General features: G+C 45.9%; 2 protein-coding genes across 4 annotated transcripts in view; one reads left to right on the plus strand and one right to left on the minus strand.

The window, feature by feature from the left end:
• Positions 1 to 4,940, minus strand: part of BAZ1A (bromodomain adjacent to zinc finger domain 1A) — a 116,270-nt gene extending 111,330 nt beyond the window's left edge. For 2 of the 3 annotated variants that reach the window (XM_048852310.2, XM_048852309.2), the window contains exon 1: positions 4,598 to 4,730. In XM_048852310.2, coding sequence (XP_048708267.1) covers positions 4,598 to 4,710 — 113 coding nt within the window. In that variant the 5' untranslated portion in view covers positions 4,711 to 4,730. Of the gene's footprint in view, positions 1 to 4,597 lie in introns of all 3 variants that reach the window. The other variant, XM_048852312.2, reaches the window with a different exon arrangement.
• Positions 4,664 to 20,640, plus strand: LOC125637629 (uncharacterized). The gene is made up of 3 exons (XM_075129754.1): positions 4,664 to 4,770; positions 17,927 to 19,134; positions 20,076 to 20,640. Exons 2-3 carry the CDS (start codon positions 18,555 to 18,557, stop codon positions 20,090 to 20,092), a joined length of 597 nt encoding a protein of 198 aa, XP_074985855.1. The 5' UTR covers positions 4,664 to 4,770; positions 17,927 to 18,554; the 3' UTR covers positions 20,093 to 20,640.
• The last annotated feature ends 195 nt before the right edge of the window (positions 20,641 to 20,835 follow it).

Raw genomic sequence — 20,835 nt, forward strand, 5'->3', positions numbered from 1 at the left:
ATGTAACTATGTACGCTCTCATTACCCATTTACACATTTTTGGAATTCTGCTAAACTACCGGCATCAATAATATCTGGTGTCAATGTGTTTCACTCGCTGATTGTGCAGTTGTGTAAAAATGTTTCCTTTGACCAGTTTCAAATATGCTGACCTTCAATTTCACCAAGTGTCCCATTGATCTTATATTATGAGACAGGGCGAACAGAAGTGCCCCAACTACTTTCTTTATGCCATTCATTATTTTGTATCTCTCGTCCCCTCTTTATTTCTCCTCTCTGTACTAAACACTCCCAATCTTTTCAGTCTCTCTTCATATGGAAGAAACACTGCACGGGTCTGCACCTCACATTGCACCAGATAGTACCACCAATTTTTAAATGGCTTTATAATTTTTCCATTCCATTTCTCATGCTTCCTAACATTTGTTTTTTCAGATGCCGCTACACACTGAGCTGTCCACAGTGATACTCAGATCTTTTTCCTGACCTGTTACAGTTAATTTAGAACCTAGTAAAGTTCTAAACAGACAGAAAACACAAAAGATCTGTGTGTATTGTACATGTGTTATCAGCACAATTTTGTATGGGAGCAAGGCATAGACCTTAGACTCTCATCAGGAAAAGAGGCTTAACAGCTTTCATATATGTTGCCTTTGTCAAATCTTTGAAATCTCCTGGAAAGACAGAGTCACCAACACTGAGGTGCTCAAGCGGGCCAGCATACCCAGCATGAAAACACTCCTCAAACAGAGACGCCTATGATAGCTTGGGTATGTGTGATGAATGATGGGCACATCCCAAAGGACATCCACTACAGCAAATTGGCATTTGAAAAAAGATGCAAAGGATGCCCAAAATTGCGTTTCAAGGACGTTTGCAAGAAAGACCTCAAAGAAATGGACATGCATGTAGATAACTGGGAAGATCATATTCAGGACCACAGCCTTTGGAAACAAGAGCTTAACAAATGTCTCCATAGTTACGAGAAGAAGCAGTCCAACTTAGCAGAGGAGAAAAGAACTCGCAGAAGGTAGAGCCCAAAGGGTTGAAACACCACCTTTAAATGTGACAGATGCAGCCAAAATTTTCTCTCGAGTGGGTCTCTTCAGTCACAGCCATGGCTGCCATAAAGATTTACTCAGTTGGTTTTTACCTCTCACGGTGCATATCCGTGGTCTCTCAAGACTGAAGGATGCCTACTACTACTATTAGTCAGGTATGAGAATAATTTAAATTATTCCTTCCAGCATGCAATATCTTGCAACTGTCAATACTGAATTTCATGTGCCATCCTACTATTTAATTCCCTGTCTTTGATCAGTGTCACTAAAGATTTCCAGTCCTCTCCAGTCTCGATAACCTTAAATAACTGTGCCACCTGCAAATTTTGCCATCTCACTGCATAACCTCTCTTTTATAGATTACAGAATTATGAAATATTATTTCACCCTATTGGAAAATAAGTTCTGAATCACTAAAAAAAGGTCTTTTTAAAATGTTAGTCCTGCTGAGTTCTACATGCATTGGTTATTATCGTGATGGCTCTCCAGCAGCAAAGGGATGATACAAAAATGTGAGAAATACATCTCTATTTCTACTAATAGTAATTATAAAAGTAAATTTGAAGCCAGATGATTTCCAAGTTTTCCGTTGGTATTACTGCAAGTTTGCACAAATACCAACTCTTAAGCACATAATGTAAACTGAGGTGTCTAACACCTAATGTGCTAGATCCAGCAGCCTACCTGATGTATTTATGTGGCCAATTCAGATTCTGTGCAATCTGAACTTAAAAAAAAAAAAAAAAATTCTAGGTTTTATGGTTGCAAAAGTGATCTAAATACAAAGTGAGTGTACACCGAGGCAGTGTTGTCTTCCCAACTGCACAGAGCATAAAATAAACAATGGGTCTGGAAAGTGTGAACTCCCCAGCCCTCATAAATCTCATTGGTCATACACAGAGAAGAAAAAAGGTAGGTTTTCCAAATGTGTTCGCTAACGCACTTTTAAATGCCACTTTACAACTAGTGGAGACAGAATTTGCCACCTTTAAAAACATGGTAGATGGGGTTTCTAGACTCTCAGTTAGGGTACACCACAACCAGCTAACACAATTTTAAAGATGTTAAACTATGACTATACAAGTTGTTAAGTGATGTTTCAAATCATATTGGCTAACCTGATTTAAAATAACCAACCCAAACTAAAGACATACCACCTTTTCTTCCAGCCTAAACACCACCAGAAACAAAGCAAGGGGACGAGAAACAGATACAGGAGAACAGGCGAGTGCAGAAATAGTAGTGGTCCAGAAAGTGAGAGAATATTTTCCCACAGAGCGATATCTAATACGATAAATAGTAATTGAGAGGTTAGTGAGTACATGAAGGCCATGTTCAATCCTTGAATATATATGCAAAGTATCATCAGATCTGGGGGGAGATTCATTGAGACCTGAGTGTAGTATATAATCCAAAATTTATCCTTCAGCCTACAAACCAGATTTAAAAATGGAATTTGGCCCTTTCCATAGAATGGGTGACATTCTTATTTTTTTAATCTTCACACCTCTTTAATGCACCTAGGAAAGCTTCATCCCACTAAGTGTCTTTCTAAACTGGACATACACACTTGATTTTCATTTGGGATGTCAATGAGAGTCAGCTATAATACTGTGATAACAATTCTAATTTATAAAAGAAACTTTCAAAATAATGGAATTATGAAAAGTCTTATGTTCTGCAGAAAGACTTGGGTCCCTAGGTTCCTTCCCTTTACATCCTTGAGACTTTAATGCAAACACTTCCAAACTACACTTCTTAATAAACTTTCTTTAGGGTTTTTGTTTTTAAATTCTCTCCTTCACTACTTTGCTCAGAAAACCCTTTCAGAAGTACTTAATCCAACTTCTTTTAAGGTTTTATTAGGTGAAGTCTTTTTTAGTAGCAAAAACAAGTCCAAGCATGAGAAGATTTAGGTGTGCTCTAATTTCATATGCTGCAAACGAAAGTATTTCTGATTTAATCTCACTAGGCTGCATTAATTTAAAAAAATATACAAGACAAGATTTGATTTCTGGGAACATTTTGTGGGTGGATGGAGGTGGTTAATTAACATTCATATTTTAGAAAGAATGCTGGATCAGACTGTAAAGTTAAAAGGGTCAGCTTTAAAAATGTCATATCTCTCTAAAGACTTCTTACCCACTGCTGTTACAAAGTAATAATTATAATCAGCGTAAGTAAGAGAAAATAGAGAAAAATAATTGTCTCTGCTTTTTGAATATACCTTGTACATATGACAACACTTTGTTTCACAATCTCTGTCAGATTAACACAAAAACAAGGGAAAGAAACATTTAAAAAAATAGAAAAATTACTGTAAAACTATTAATATTGGAGGGGGAACCTGAGGGGCAAGTGTACTACTTGAAACTGTGCTGGGTTTGTTTGAGGTGTTTTTACTGCATTAAGTTGGTGTCCCTCTGACATGGAGAAGCTCAGTTACTTATTAAGGGGAGCCATAGAAGACCTTAAGAGGCTGCTCTGAGCAGAGAGCCTGCAAAGTGTTTGGAATTAAAGATGCGTCAATAATACCCCTGATACTAGTGCCCTCAAGGACAGATGCAACATCCTCCGCCCCCAGGAACCCTCCCCAACCGCAAAGGACGAGTCTCGGGGCTGCAAAGCTGTGTGACGAAAGAACCCCTCTACTATTGCTTAGGTGGCCGAGCAACTGCAACCGCTGGGGCAGGGCACGTTCAAGACCGGGAGCTGGGAGCGACTTCAAACGGTCACCCAGCAACTCCCAACCCGGCAGTGCACTGGAGCTGGCAGGGGCGACGCCAGGGGCTGCCCGCGGCGGCGCAGCAACCCCGGGCGAGAACAAGGGGTTAAGTGTCGCGGGGAGGCTGAGCTGACTCCACATGCTGCGCCCCCCGCCACCCCGGCCCGGCTGCTACGACAACAATAGTGAGGCTAGCACATGTCAGGCTGCTCCGCACGCACGCAGGAGCCGCCGCTCCCCCGCGGCGTTATTTAAACCCAGGCCCGGCCGCCGCGCAGCCGAGCCGCCGAGTTAGGCGCGCGGAGGTTCGGGGCCGGCGGCCCGGTAACCGTTGTGCCCCTGCTCTGTGGGCGGGGCTGGTTCACACACCGAGGCCTAGTAGCCGCCGACATGCGGCTCCGGCTCCCCCGAAGGAGCAGGGGGCCGGGCCAGGCACTTACTGCCGCCCGCTCAACTTTCACTTCCCCGCCGCCCCTGGCGGCCCGCGGCCGAGGCACAGGGACAGTGACACTGCGCGCGGGGCAGCTTGCCCAGCGGCTTCCCCGCCGCCCCAGGGACCTCCCTTCCCTAACCCTGACGAGACCCCGGGGGTGAGGCGGGCTCCGGGGAGGGGATTCCCCCGGTCTGCGCGGGGCACCGCGCCGGAGAGGAGTACGGCTCGTCGGCCACAGCGCTCCCAGCGGAGGGTTCCCGGGGCGCCGAGCGGGGAATCCCCTCCCACCCCAGATGTCAGCCGTTCGGGAGGTTAAACTGCCCTGGCCCGCCCGGGGAAGCGGACACACACGCGGGGGGAGAGGGGGGGGTCTCTTACTCGTAGTCCCTGAAGATCTCGTTGGTGACCCTGCAGTAGAAGACGCGCTCGTCGGGCCGCAGGTCGGCGGGGGGCTTCTTCCTCACGAAGGGCTTTCGGTGCAGCAACGGCATCGCCCCGCTCCGCGCGCTCCTTCCTGCCCCGACCCGCTTCAAATTGGAGGGAAAATGAGAGTGAGTGCGAGCAAGCGAGCGGCGGCCTGGGGAGGAGGGAGCGGGGCCCGGCGTGTCCCCCCCCCCAGGAGAGCCGGGGAAGGAGCTCGGGTCGCGGCGGCACGGGGATCCGGCGGCAGCCTTTTGTGTGCCTGACACGCCGCTGCCTGCCTGGGACTGCGAGGAGGGAGCTGCGGATCCTTCCTCCCCCGCCTCCTCCTCCTGCCTCACAATGGGGCCATGACGCCGAGCAGCAGGCGGAGGCGGCTCCCCCCCCCCCCTCCCCCAGGAGTCACACAACGTGCTTGGCTCGGGGATACCCCGGCTGCTGCGATCGCGCTTTGTCTCCTCCGGTTCCCCGACCGCAGGGTCACCCCTTTCCCCCGCCTCTGACCTGCACACGCCGGGCCGGACACCAACTTCCACTCCCCCTTCGCCGCCGCGTCCTCCTCCCTACACAGCAAACACGGGGGGAGGGGGAGCGGTGATCACTTCTCTTCCTCCTTTGCTTCCTGCCGGGCTAGTGTCCAGTGGGACCTCCCCCCCCCCCCCCCCATACACGCGTCTCTGCCGGGAAGGGTATAATGGGGTCACCCTTCTCATTCCCGGCTGGTGTGTAATGGGGACTTCCTTGTCCGCCCGTCTGGGTGGTGTATAATGGGGCTCTCCCCTTCTCCTGCCTACCTGCTGTTTAATAGGGTCCCGACCCCTTTCTGTCTGGGTGGGATATGAAGAGATCTCTCCTAGCTTCTTTTCCTCCTCTTGCTCTGCTGTCTTCCCCCTCAGCTCCTGGGAAGTTTTTGATCTACTTCTTCAGCTCAATGAGGAAGAGCTGCTGGGAGGAGCTTTTCACTTCTCTACCCTACATCTTTATTGGCCGCCCAGTGCCTTCTCGCGTGTGTCACACAGGAAGACAGAGAGCTACATTATTAATTAATGGCTGAGAAGACTCATCCTCCATTTTTGAATTATCAGCCTAAAGATCTATAGAGTGAGGGGGGTGACTTATATGGGGCAAGGACCTGGATCCTCCTCATCGCGTGGTACCCAAGCAGGTTGGGATTTTAATGACACGTCACTTGGACACTAGAGAAAGCTGCTGCTAACGTGGGAGTTCTTGTTCAAAGACGGGAATAAAGACCTTTCAAATACCGTGTCACATTTTCTTCTCTCTTCAGAAATCACTGTTGCTACTTCGAAAATTCTCTGCGCACACTCACACAAAACCCTCGCTGACTTCTTAACTTTGGGAAAAGCCACTGGCCATACAGTACATGCTCAATTCACCAGGAACAGAAATATCAAAGTACTTTATAGTCTCTTTCACACAAAATTGCAATCTGAGAGGCTTTAGTGCTGGTAGTACAATTATGGAGAAATGTCTCTCTTCCATTATTTAAGACCAAAATGATATGTTTCTGTATGAGTTCAGGTGGAACATGGAGGTATACTGTGGTTAAAATTATTCTCAAGTATAACTCCCATACACAGTTTAGGGGTGCCTGGGCCACAAAGCATGACCTGCTACCTTCAGCTCAGCTGGTCTAAGGACAGGCAGGCACTACCTTACTAAAGTACATCCTGTTGTTATTGTTCTTAAATGGATTTATTTCAATAAATGTATTTTAAATATATTGATTGAGCACTCAGGTTTGCTAGATGCCATACCCTGAGGATTTTAAAATGTAAGGTGCCAGTCCTGCAAAACACATGAATGACTTTATTAACTCAGTAGAAGTATTCACATGCATATAAGTATTTGAAGGATTGGTGCCTAAATAGGAGTTTACAATCTAAAGCCCTGATCCTGCAAATAGGTGCAGTTGAATAGTCCCCTGTGCTTATCAAAAGTCCATGGACTTCACTGACACTTCACGCAGGTGCAGTGATCTGGACTAGTGTAAATTGCAGGATCAAAGCCTAAATGAAAGTTTCCATGATACAGAGTTTGAATTATTCTGCTGGGTGGAAAGTATGGTTTTGGTCATTGACATTTTAAGCTATATTTATTTCCTGCATTTAGTCAGTTTACAACATGTTTAGCTTAAACTATTAATAGGATTTGTCACAAGTCCACCCCAAATTTCCTACACTTTTATTTTCTCCATTTGCCAGTGGCCTTCACTCTCCATTGTAAATTAATTTGTAGTAAAGGCAGAAATGTGATTGCAAATGAATGCATTTAAAAAAAAAGTATTTAACAAGCTCCTCTGAAATCATGTTTTTGTCTGTTTTGCATCAAAACCTTACAGTTTTTGAACTACAAATACTGTGGTAATGGCATTCAGCAATGCCAGTTCTTGTGATTTCATGGTGAATTTTGCAGTATATCACTTTTTCTTAAAGCTCTAACTTCTGGAGACATGATTAGATGGGAATCTCAGCTTTAATTTAAGAAAAAGTTTCTACCTCTGGAGGCTGCAGACAAAAGCTTGAAAATGAGCACCCTGAAGGCTGAAAAGACAGGAAATAAAATAAGCCCCAAATTAATTCCTTATTAAAATTTAATGATTCTGGAGCCAATATCATGATTTTTGAATTGTTGGGGTTGCCGGTATTGCATTATTTTAGAACTAGTTGGCATCCATGAAAAATTCATGAGTTGATAGAACTGTGACATCAAAAGCAGATTCCCTTTCTCCCCCTTGCCATTTCTCTCTCTCTTGTTCTCACCTTTCCCGCCTCTTGTTCCTCCCTCCTATTTATTCCTTCAGCTGTTTCCCTATGAGGATTGAGTGGTAGGGTTGTGGTATCAGAGGTACCATTGCTCTTGCTTAGGATCCAGTAAAGCAGTTGGATGGTATATTTAGCTTTGAGTTCTGAAACCATTTCTGTTTTTACAAAACCAAGATTTTAACACCTGATTCTTCTCCCAATCAAGTCAAGAGCAGGACTGAATCCTAATGACATACCTACAAGCTAATGGCTACTAGTAGAGGAAAGGCAGAGCATTTAAATTGAAATTAATTAATTCTGACAGATCTCAGAAATTACGTTTTTACTTTCACCAGGACATTTTTTTTGTATTTGCTACACAGTATTTATAAGTTGTTATAATAATTTATAACTTTGAATACTTAATTGAAAAATATATTTTTGAGACAAGGTAGAAAAGTATGGAGTGATTGATTAATCAGCTGATATGTACTGGAATCCTCATTAGCCAATCAGATCAGTTTTCATTTCATTCAGTTTTCATTTGTAAATGAAAATACCTGTAGTGAGAGCATAACAAATATTATCAAATATTATAAAATACTGGATATTAGGTTTCTGGCTACGGTGTTTTCAATAGTAAAACAATTTCCTAGGGACTGTATGGACCCAGACTTGGGGGAAGTTCCTTTTCCTTCAAAGCTCTCCACAGTTCTACTCTGAATCCCAGTAACTCCTCTGCTTTTGTCTCTTCACTTGCCCTCTATTCCATCAAATCTGCAATTTACTATCCCTTTGTTTCCTTCATCCACTACCATCTTCCTGCTTTTTTCCTTGCAAGCCCTTAAGGGCTTATCTACACATGGAGTTATTCAGGAATAGGTATTCTGCTTTAAATTTACAACCTATCTATTCTAGAACAACTTTAATGTGTAGGCAAATCCTAAAACTGAAACACCAAGAAAGTAAACTTTTTACCCACCTGTTTCAACTCTGCCATCTTGCCTCATTCAGTTCTTCTTCTTTAGGGTTTGAATTGCCATTGGTTGCCACCTGATCTTTTGTCTTTTTTTTTTTTTTTACAGCTACCATCTTGTTCTCCAGGGGCCTGATCCAAAACCCACTAATGCAAATAGAAGTCTTTCCAATTACTTAAATCGGTTTTGGATGAGGCCCTAGATTCTCAGGTTTAATTTTTTTTAAAGGCAAGTCTATCCATTGAGACTGAGAAGATAAATTATAAAATACTATAGTGTAGCTGATGCAATAATGTCTGCCTGTAGAGAGCCTGAAACAATAGTTTGGAGAGGTGTGAACTTCCCCATTTATCTAAGTGGACTGTTAAACTCAGGGAGTGTTTTCACAGCCCGGTTAGCTGGAGTGTTACCCCTAACTCACTCATGTCCACACAAAAAACCTCTTGCTCAAATTAAATTGTGATTTAAACACAGACAAGCTAGCCCCTCAGGGAGAGAGGGGTGGGTTGAAGATCATAGAATCATAGAATATCAGGGTTGGAAGGGACCCCAGAAGGTCATCTAGTCCAACCCCCTGCTCGAAGCAGGACCAATTCCTAGTTAAATCATCCCAGCCAGGGCTTTGTCAAGCCTGACCTTAAAAACCTCTAAGGAAGGAGATTCTACCACCTCCCTAGGTAACGCATTCCAGTGTTTCACCACCCTCCTAGTGAAAAAGTTTTTCCTAATATCCAATCTAAACCTCCCCCACTGCAACTTGAGACCATTACTCCTCGTTCTGTCATCTGCTACCATTGAGAACAGTCTAGAGCCATCCTCTTTGGAAGCCCCTTTCAGGTAGTTGAAAGCAGCTATCAAATCCCCCCTCATTCTTCTCTTCTGCAGACTAAACAATCCCAGCTCCCTCAGCCTCTCCTCATAAGTCATGTGTTCTAGACCCCTAATCATTTTTGTTGCCCTTCGCTGGACTCTCTCCAATTTATCCACATCCTTCTTGTAGTGTGGGGCCCAAAACTGGACACAGTACTCCAGATGAGGCCTCACCCATGTCGAATAGAGGGGAACAATCACGTCCCTCGATCTGCTCGCTATGCCCCTACTTATACATCCCAAAATGCCATTGGCCTTCTTGGCAACAAGGGCACACTGCTGACTCATATCCAGCTTCTCATCCACTGTCACCCCTAGGTCCTTTTCCGCAGAACTGCTGCCTAGCCATTCGGCCCCTAGTCTGTAGCGGTGCATTGGATTCTTCCGTCCTAAGTGCAGGACCCTGCACTTATCCTTATTGAACCTCATCAGATTTCTTTTGGCCCAATCCTCCAATTTGTCTAGGTCCTTCTGTATCCTATCCCTCCCCTCCAGCGTATCTACCACTCCTCCCAGTTTAGTATCATCCGCAAATTTGCTGAGAGTGCAATCTACACCATCCTCCAGATCATTTATGAAGATATTGAACAAAACCGGCCCCAGATCCCTCCAGCGATCCTGATGCATGAGCTAGTAATGCTGTGGAAATGTAACAGCTCAAATTACAATTCATCAGAAGCTAATCCAATCATTTTGTGCTACTAATCACATTACTCTGTGTGTAACTCCAGTATGCTCTTCTCAGTTGAGCTAGCCTAGCTGGAGTGCAGTAACTTGAGTGTACTTAGGCCTGATCTACACTAATGTCTACACTGGCAGAGTTATATTGCTGGCAGTAGGGAAACCGCTGTTGTGTGTTGAAACTGTCAGCTGTCTGCACAATAATGTGTTTACACTTGTGGCACTTGGATCGGTATTCAGAGCGGTGCACTCTGGGCAGCTGCCCCCCGGGCATTTCTCTTTCTGCCGCTAAGAGTTTTGGGAAGGCAGAGGGGGTCGCAGGGCATCCTGGGTCCTGTCCCAATGCCCCATGATGCATTGCTTCGCATCCCAGCAATCCCTGTGCTTCCATCTGCATTTGGTGCCATCTTTCAACGGTTTGTGTACTGCACACTCTGCCTCTTCGGTCTGCAGGAATGCATCCCACACAGTTGACCAATATGCTACTTGCTCTCACTAACACTTCACGAAGGTGCTGACCACAGTGGAATGCCGCTTTTGGGCTCAGAAAACAAGCACTGAGTGGTGGGATCACATCATCATGCATGTCTGGGATGATGAGCAGTGGCTGCAGAACTTTCGGATAATGAAAGCCACATTCATGGGACTATGCAATGAGTTCGCCCCAGCCCTGTGGCACAAGGACAAGAGAATGAGAGCTGCTGTGTCATTGGAGACACGTGGTTTTCCAAGTGCTTGTGGATCACCATGGGCGTTTCACAGACATTAACGCAGGCTGGTCCAGAAAGATGCATGATGCATGCATCTCTCGGAACACTGGCCTGTTCAGGAAGCTGCAAGCAGGGACTTTCTTCCAGACCAGAAGATCACCATAGGGGAAGTTGAAATGCCCATTGTGATCCTGGGAGACCCTGTCTACCCCTTAATGCCGTGGCTTATGAAGCCATACATGGGGAACCTTGACAGCAGCAAGGAGCGGTTCAACAACAGGCTGAGCAAGTGCAGAATGACTGAGTGTGCTTTTTGCCGTTTAAAGGCCGGCTGGCGCTGCCTATATGAGAGGCTGGACCTCGCTGATGACAATATTCCTATGTTTATAGCCACATGCTGTACACTCCATAATATTTGTGAAGGGAAGGATGAAAGCATCACTCAGGGCTGGACCACTGAGGCTCAGCACCTGGAGGCTGAATTTGAACAGCCAGAGACCAGGGCTATTAGAGGGGTGCAGCGTGGGACCATAAGGATCAGGGATGCCTTGAGGTAGCAATTTGAAGCTGAAAGTCACTAATAGTTGTTGCTATGCTTGGGAGTGCAGTGCTTGTAATGCTAGAAGGTAATTGTGATTGGTGCAGACGATGCACTGTGATGGTTTAAGAAAATTGCCTGTTGCTTTGCAGGACTCTGTTTGCTTTCAATTAATGGAATAAAGATTGCTTTTGAACAAAAACAATTTTTTTATTAAAAAACAACCAGAGGAGAGAGACAAACAAAAAAACAAATCAGCACTGTGGGTGATGGGGGAAAGGAGGGTCCCAGAAGTAGGTGGGGTCCTGGGACAGTTAAAGATTTGTGTAGGTACAGGTAACATATGCAATCTTGTCGTTTGGAGTACAGTGCAGGGGGTGCTGTACTTCAGCAGGGCTAAACTGCAGAGGGATGGGTGTTGAGTGCAGTGGGTACGGGGAGTCTGCAGGGCTGGACTGTGATAGGATAGGAGTGGAATGCAGCAGGCACAGACTGGAGGCAGGGGATTGATAGGAGTGTTTTAGCAGAGTCTGGGGGGCGCATGGGAAAGAGTTTTGCGACAGTGGCTGCAGGGGAGGGTGGGCGCAGAGCTGCTAGGTTTGCAGTGCTAGTAGCACCTGGAGCATGTCTGCTTGGCGCTCCATAAGGTTTAAGAGCCGCTCTGTGGCTTTGTTCTGGCACGCTGAATTCTCCTTTCAGTCCCTCTTCTCAGTGTCCTGCCACTCCTTCAATTCTTGTTTTTTGGCCGTGGAGTGCATCATGACATTACGCAGAAAGTCCTCTTTAGTTCTTTGTGCCCGCTTTCTAATTCTGCGCAGCCGTTCAGCCGGTGATAACAAAGAGGGAGGCTGGGCTCCCAAGGTCATCTCTGTGAAGCCAAAATGAAACATATTACAGAAGCAGTACTGTTTGCAACACACAGACCACTGATTCAGTGATTTAAAACACAGCCACTATTCACATACCTGTCACTAACTGGCTGACCCCAGGCAAGCACACATGAGCCACAAGACCCCCAAAATGGTGAGTAACCACAGGGGCAGGGGAAATCAGTGTTCCAGGACCGTACTGTACACTGGGCACGTGGCTCTTGGGGACAGCCAGCACTGTAGTGGGGGGCCTTATAATCATTACTGTCCCCACATTTTCCACAGGCTGTTCATTATGGAAGATATCTCGCTGCTGAGGGTGAGCAGGGAATCAAGGGAGGGTCTTCTTCAAGACTGCGGCTTCCGTCCTGGCCCTTATGCGGCTCACTTGTGTGCAGCAATGGTCCCCCTGTCCAGTGACAGTAGAGTGGTGCAGGAAAGTTACCCTTAATGGGGCAAGAAACAAAGCAGCTCTGCCAAAGAACCTGCAGCAGCGAATTGCCCATGAGAGTTTCATGGAGATCTCTTAAGCAGATTCTCGTGAAGTGAGGGAGTCAATCAACACCCTGTTCCGCTGCTCAAATTAGGCATGTGGTGGTACACGCATCATTGAGAAACAAGCCTGCTTTCTGCAACCCTCCTGCCCCCAATAACTCGCTTCAGCAATTTCCAAAATCAAAGCCACTTACCAGGGACTCCTCTCCTGTTTGTGCTTCGCCAAGCTCCGACAGCCGTGATTAGCTAGCCTCCTCCAGGGTAAAGAAGAGCTCCTGGCTGCATGCATCTCTGACCTCCGAATCATCCTCTGCCTCTGGGTCCCCCTCCACATCCTCATCCAAGATTTCCTCCTCCTGGCTCGGACCACTCTTGATTGGTACACAAGCCACCGAAGTATCCACAGTGGCCTTCAGAGTGGAGGTGGGGTTGCCACCGAGTATCGCGTCCAGCTCTTTGTAGAACCAGCAGCTTGTGGGCGCAGCACCGAAGCGGTGGTTTGCTTCCCATGCCTTGTGGTAGGCATTCTGCAGCTCCTTCACTTTGACCCTGCACTGCAGTGTGTCCTGGTCATGGCCCCTTTCTGTCATGCATTGTGAAAGCTGCCCGTAGGTATAATTCCTATGGCTGGAGCGCAGCTGGGACTGGACAGCCTCCTCTTCCCAAATGCTGATGAGGTCCAGCAGCTCGGCATTGCTCCAAGTGGGGGATTGCCGTGTGCATAGAGCAGGCATGGTCAGCTGGAAAGAAGTGCTGAGACCACTGCACGTGTCATCAAGCAAACAGGAAAGGGACTTTCAAAATTCCCAAAGAATTTAAGGGGTGGAGCTCACAATTGGTCACCTGAGGGCAGGGCAGTAGAGTTCAAACTGACGACCAGAGAGGCGAGAACAGGAATTGTGGGACACCTCCCAGAGGCCAATTTCAGCGCTGTAATTGACCAGGGTTTCTACACTGGCACCACGGCGCTGTAGCCCCAGTGCAGAAAGCTGTATGCCTGTTCTCAGGGTGTTTTTTTTATAGTGCTGCAACTGCACAGTTTCTGCACGCTAAGTGGCTTGGGAGTGTATACACATTGGCAGTTACACTGCAGAGAGCTGCTTTACTGCGCAGAAACTTGCCAGTGTAGACAAGGCCTAAGAATTTCCATCAGTATAGCTATGTCTCTCAGGTGAAAAATCCAACTGCATAGCCCTGAGAGGTGTAGCTATACCGATCTCACCCTGGTGTACACAGTACACAGTACTAGGTGATCAGAAGAATTCTTCCATCGTTTTAGCTACTGCCTCTCGGGGAGGTGGATTACCTACGCTGATGGAAGAATCCTTCCTGTTGGTGTTGGGTAGTGTCAGAGGTGGGGAACCTCTGGCCCATGGGCCACATCTGGCCCGCTACTTAATTTAATCCAGCCCACGGCAAGTCTCCACACTGCGGGCCAGAAGCCCCGAGCCTCAGTGCCCCCCACCCACACAGCTCCCGAGCGGAGGGGTGATCAGGGAAGCTCCGCGTGCTGCCCCAGTGCTGGCTCCGCAGCTCCCATTGGCTGGGAACTGCAGTCAATGGGAACTGCGGGGGCGGCGCCTGTGGGCCTGGCCAGCACACGCTGTGCAGACTCCCCTGGCCGCCCCTTCACCTAGGAGGCGGACATGCTGGCTGTTTCCGGGAACAGCGCGGGGCTAGGGCAGGCAGGGAGCCTGCCTTAGCCCCACAGCGCCGCTGACTGGGAGCTGCCTCAGGTAAGCGCCACCTGGCTGGAGCCCGCACTCCAAACCCCCTACCCCAGATTAGAACCCCCTGCCGTATCCAAACTCCCTCCGAGACCCCACACCCCCACCTGCACCTCAACCCCCAGCCCTGAGCCCCCTCCCACACCCAAACTTCCTTCCTGCACCCTAACTCCTTCCCAGAGCTCGCACCTGCACCCCAACCCCCTGCCCCAGGTCGGAACCCTCTCCAGTACCCTAACTCCCTCCCAAAGCCAGCACCCCAACCCCCTGCCCCAGGTCGGAACCCCCTCCCACACTCCAAACCCCTTGGCCCTAGCCCGGAGGCCCCCCCCCCCAAACTCCTCATCCCCAGCCCCACCCCAGAGCCTGCACCCCCAGCCAGAACTTTCACCCCCTCCTGCACCCCAACCCCACCCGGGAGCCTAGGGGAAGCCCTGAGGCTCTGCGCCCCCTCACGGGGCTTGAGCCACGAGTGCTGTCTCACGCCACTGTGGGTGGAAGCCCCAAGCCTCTGCTTCCCCCCGTGGGGCTGTGTGTGGCCCATGATTGATTTTTTTCTGTGGATCAATGGCCCTTGATAGAAAAATGGTTCCCCATCCCTGGTCTACACTGACATGCTGCAGTAGTGCAACTGCACTGCTGTAGCTTTTAAAATGTTGCTTTTCCCTAACTCAGTAGCTCTCAACCTTTCCAGACTACTATACCCCTTTCAGGAGTCTGGTTTGTCTTGAGTATCCCCAAGTTTCACCTCACTTAGAAACTACTTGCTTACAAAATCAGCCATAAAAATACAAAAGTGTCACAGCACACTATTTCTGAAAAATTGCTTACTTTCTCATTTTTACCATATAATTATAAAATAAATCAACTGGATTATAAATATTGTACTTATATTTCAGTCTATAGTATCTATAGCAGTATAAACAAGTCATTGCCTACATGATACTTTAGTTTGTACTGACTTTGCTAGTGCTTTTTATGTAGCCTATAGTAAAACTAGGCAAATATCTAGAGGAGTTGATGTACCCCCTGGAAGACCTCTGTGTACCCCCAGGGATACATGTACCTCTGGTTAAGAACCAGTGCCCTAACTCAAGCTAAAATCTGGTCAACACTAGGAAATTAGGTCATCATAACTACATCACTTAGGGGTGTGAAAAATCCACATCCCAGATTGATGCAGTTAAAATCAATCTAACCCCCAGTTTAGACAGCACTAGGTCTAGAATTCTCCCGTTGTCCTAGCTACCGCCTCTTGGGGAGGTGGATTACCTACACATTTTAAGTGTAACTAGCTCTAACTATTGCTGTGAAGACAAACCCTCAGATGCCCAGTAATGATAATTTAAATGTCAACATTTTTAATTATTTCACTGCTGATCAAGATATATAAGAAAGAAGAGGAACAAACATATTATGAAGATTTACATAAATGATGTGAGCAACATCTTATTTTGCGGCCAACCTTCTTAAAACATTTTTCTTCCACAATGCCTACAAACCAAAAATATCTTATGTAATTCTGATGATGCATACATTAATAATCAAGGCAACTTATTGCTGTAATTTTTGATTTAACTTCTATTTTAAGCTATTTTAGCAGAGACAGTGAGCCAGGTTTACTAGTATGCTCCAACTGCGTGTGTACCACTGCATTTGGTCGATTGTGTTTTACTAGACTGTAAAACAGTATGCCCAGTTTTGATATAGTATAAATAATAACATCCTTCAGTTGACAAAAGGAAAAGATACACAGGTGATTTTCATAAAATGTTTGTTTTTGTTTCAGTTTGGCTCAGTTGTGTTTCAGTATGGTCCTTGAATGGCTCTCTGATCACTTGGATTTTGAGTTCCTGATTTTGCTGTTCTATTTTAACACCTATTGACTTCCATAGGAGTCACACATAGGCAGCAGCTCTAGAATCACGTCCCGTGTCTAGCACATTCTCATCTATACTTAAAATTTTGTCCATTTGCTTAATTAACTAGTCCTCTGGGCAGAACTACAGCTGTGAATGGAGACAAGTTCTTTACTTTTTGCCTTTTAACAGAGTAGCCTAGAGGACAATATTTGTGTCTGTTGTTGAGTTTGTACAGCGCCTAGCACAGCAAGGACTTAATCCTAAACAGGTGCTCCTGGCACTATTGTGATTTCTTTAATAAGGGCCACAGAAAGAATTATTCTATCACTGCTCCTTACATTTTCAGAATTTAATAGATTTTAGGCACACAGCTCCCACTGATGTTAATGAATGTTGTGTGCTTACTTCCCAAGCATCTACATTCCTTGAAGGTTTCTTTTCATCACATTTCTATCTGTAACTACTGGTTTTAAGGCTATTTAAACTGATAACTTATACTAATGGAGAATAACTCTGATCACATTTACACTAGAGCTATAACCAAGTATGGTTGGCTCCTGACCTGGTTACAACATGGCAAAAAGGTGTCATGTAATCACTAGTCATTTCCTAATAGTGTCTCTGTAACCAGGTTAAAACTCTAGAAGGGTTGGTACTGAGTCTTCTTACTCAATTACAGTCACAGGGTACAGAGTACTGACACTGTTGTTACTGTCTAATACTGTGAGAATTGTTCATGCATTCCACCAAACTTATTTCCTCAGTGATTAAGGCTATTTAAAGTGAGGATGATGGATGAATTTACCATCTTGTGCTATACCCACACCATTACTACTAGATTGATGGTATTTTACTTTTTGATTTTTATATTCTGCCTTGTATTAATCTGTTTGAAACCTGGATTTGTATGAGTTTGCTTACTCTGTGTATTCAAACTTAAAATTAAGAACCTAAAAGCTTATAGTGCAAACCTGGCATTTATCAAAATGCTGAATGGGCCTTCAGTGAATTAAGTGCACTGGAAAAATCTCCTCCCTGTTGATAAGTAGAACCAGTAATTTTAAGAATGAGTTATATGTTGCAATAATTTATGACTTTTGGATGTACAACTGTACATGTCCCAATAATTGTCCTTGCACTCCTTCTTTTCTGTTTACAATTCTTTTTTATGATTTGAGATTAGATTACATAAATCTGTTCACATATTATAGACTTCTTGCTATTATAAAGTGAAATTTACTATGTAATGTCACTGCTGTTTTTGAGCTTGATCCTGGAAACACTATGCACATGAGTAACTTCGCTGATGTGAATAGTCCCAGTGAAGTTATGTTTACAGAACTCAACCCTATATCCATAACATTGCTATAAGTAATAACTAGGATCAATAGTGACCAAAGACAAAACATAATATTTCTGCAGAAATACTTGCTATGTTGAAAATTTATTAATATTATTGTTTTGATAAATGCAGCACATTACCATAACTTCTGGTAATCTCCACATTACATAGTTTCTACAGTTTAAAGCTTTTTGTTTATATTATTCTATTTAAGTAAAATAACAGTCAAAAGGTAATATAAAACACTGAGCTCGTGTTCTTTTTGTGTACTTTTTTCCCCCTTTGGCTTTTCATTAAAATTTCAATTCTTGTCTATCCTGGAAGATTCTTTGGACAGCTGGAGAATTATTGGAGTACTTGTTGGGATTTGGATATTACAGATGCTTAGGAAATAAAATCTGATTATCTGAGGAGAAAATATTCTTAAAACTCTTTTCTTTTAATTAAATAGGTGTTACAACAAAACATTTGTGAAAAAAGCTCTCCTTGTTAAGGATTCAACAACTTCTCATAAATTAATGGCTGAGAATTCTCTCAATCCTCATTTCTGAGTCATCAATAAGAAGTACTCCAACAAAAAGAGAAAACAAGACTTCACATTCCTAATATTTCTAGGGCCTTGTCTACACATGAAAGTTAGATTGCTTTCACTACACCAGTATAATTAATGCAGTTCAACCCCATACTGTGGATGCGTATATACTTATACAATCCTTAAGCCTGGTCTACACTACGAGTTTAGGTCGAATTTAGCAGTGTTACCTCGATTTAAGCCTGCACCTGTCCACACGACGAAGCCCTTTTTTTCAACTTAAAGGGCTCTTAAAATAGATTTCTTTACTCCACCCCCAACGAGCGGATTAGCGCTGAAATCGGCCTTACCTGGTCGAATTTGGGGTACTGTGGATGCAATTCGACGGTGTTGGCCTCCATGAGCTATCCCAGAGTGCTCAGTTGTGACCGCTCTGGACAGCGCTCTCAACTCAGACGAACTGACCAGGTAGACAGGAAAAGGCCCGCGAACTTTTGAATCTTATTTCCTGTTTGGCCAGCGTGGCGAGCTCACCTGCACAGTCACCATGCAGAGCCCATCAACACAGGAAACCATGAAGTCCCAGAATCGCCGAAGAGCTCCAGCATGGACTGAACGGGAGGTACGGGATCTGATAGCTGTATGGGGAGACAAATCTGTGCTGGCAGAACTCCGTTCGAAAAGACAAAATGCCAAAATATTTGAAAAAATCTCCAATGGCATGAAGGACAGAGACTATAACAGGGACCTGCAGCAGTGCCACTTGAAAATTAAGGAGCTCAGGCAAGCCTACCAAAAAAACAGAGAGGGAAATGGCCACTCCAGTTCAGAGCCCCAGACATGCCACTTCTATGATGAGCTGCATGCCATTCTAGGGGGTGCAGCCACCACTACCCGAACCCTGTGCTTTGACTCCGTCCAAGGAGTGGGAGGCAACACGGAAGTGGGTTTTGGGGGTGAGGAAGATGATGATGAGGAGGAGGTTGTAGATAGCTCACAGCAAGGAAGTGGAGAAACTGGTTTCCCCAACAGCCAGGATCTGTTTATCACCCTGGACCTGGAGCCAGTACCCCCCAAACCCACCCAAGGCAGGCTCCCAGACCCTGAAGGCGAAGAAGGGACCTCTGGTGAGTGTACCTTTGTAAATATTATATATGGTTTAAAAGCAAGCGTGTTTAATGATTAATTTGTCCTGGCATTTGCGGCCAGTACAGCTATTGGAAAAGTCTGTTAACATGTCTGGGGATGGAGCGGAAATCCTCCAGGGACATCTCCATAAAGCTCTCCTGGATGTACTCCCAAAGCCTTTGCAAAAGGTTTCTGGGGAGGGCAGCCTTATTCTGTCCTCCATGGTAGGACACTTTACCAGTAGCACATCGTCGGGAATCATTGCAGAACATGGTCCCGGTGTTTGCCGGCATTCAAACAACATCCGTTCTTTATCTGTCTGTGTTAGCCTCAGGAGAGTGATATCATTCATGGATACCTGGTTGAAATAGGGTGATTTTAGTAAGCGGACATTCAGAGGTGCCTGTTCCTGCTGGGCTGTTTGCCTGTGGCTGAACAGAAATCTTCCCCACTGTTAGCCACGTGGTGGGGGGAGGGGTGAAGCCATCATCCCAGAGAATTGGGTGTGTGGGGGGGGGCAGAGTGGTTGGTTGGGTTTCTGATGCACGTTAACCGGGAAATAGCAGCCCCTCCTCTTACATTGCCAACCCATTTTAAATGGCCAACCCCATGGCTACTTCGTATGGGAAATGAGGACACTGCTGTTTGAAACCATTCCCACATGTTATGAAGGTTAAAGAAGCCAAAAGACTGTGGCTTACCATGGCTGCCTGCAAGCCAAATTCTGTTGCCCAGCCATGTGTGAGTGATCTCTCACACCAAACTGGCATACCCGCAATAAGAGGCAAAATGCAATCTTGTAATGAAAGCACATGTGCTATGTAATGTTAACAGCAAGGTTTACCGTGAAAGAGTGTACCCATTGTTCTATAAAATGTGTCTTTTTAACTACCACTCTCCCTTTTTTTTTCCTCCACCTGCATACGTTTCTCCTTCCCAGAGGCTAGCGAAGATTAGAAGGCAAAAAAAACGCACTCGCGATGAAATGTTCTCTGACCTCATGCTGTCCTCCCACACTGACAGAGCACAGCAAAATACGTGGAGGCAGACAATCTCAGAGTGCAGGAAAACACAATATGACCATGAGGAGAGGTGGCGGGCTGAAGATGGTAGGTGGCATCAGCTTGCTGAAAGAAGGCAGGAGTCAATGCTCAGGCTGCTGGAGGATCAAACTCATATGCTCCAGCATATGGTTGAGCTGCAGGAAAGGCAGCAGGACCACAGACCGCCACTACAGTCCCTGTGTAACCAACCATCCTCCTCCCCAAGTTCCCATAGCCTCCTCACCCAGACACCCAAGAATGTGGTGGGGGGGGCCGCTGGCCACCTAGCCACTCCACCCCAGAGGATTGCCCAAGCAATAGAAGGCTGGCATTCAATAAGTTTTAAAGTTTTAAAGTGCTGTGTGGCCTTGTCCTTCCCTCCTCCATCCCTCACCCGGTGCTTCCTTCCTCCACCACCCCTCCCGGGCTACCTTGGCAGTTATCCCCCTATTTGTGTGATGAATAAATAAAGAATGCATGAATGTGAAGCAACAATGACTTTATTGCCTCTTCAAGCGGTGATCGAAGTGGGGAGGGGAGGGTGCTTAGCTTACAGGAAAGTAGATGGAACCCGGGGGGGGGTGGGGTTCCATCAAGGAGAAACAAACAGAACTTTCACACCGTAGCCTGGCCATTCCTGAAACTGGTTTTCAAAGC

Source organism: Caretta caretta, chromosome 6 (assembly GCF_965140235.1).
Source record: "Caretta caretta isolate rCarCar2 chromosome 6, rCarCar1.hap1, whole genome shotgun sequence".
NCBI lineage: Eukaryota > Metazoa > Chordata > Testudines > Cheloniidae > Caretta > Caretta caretta.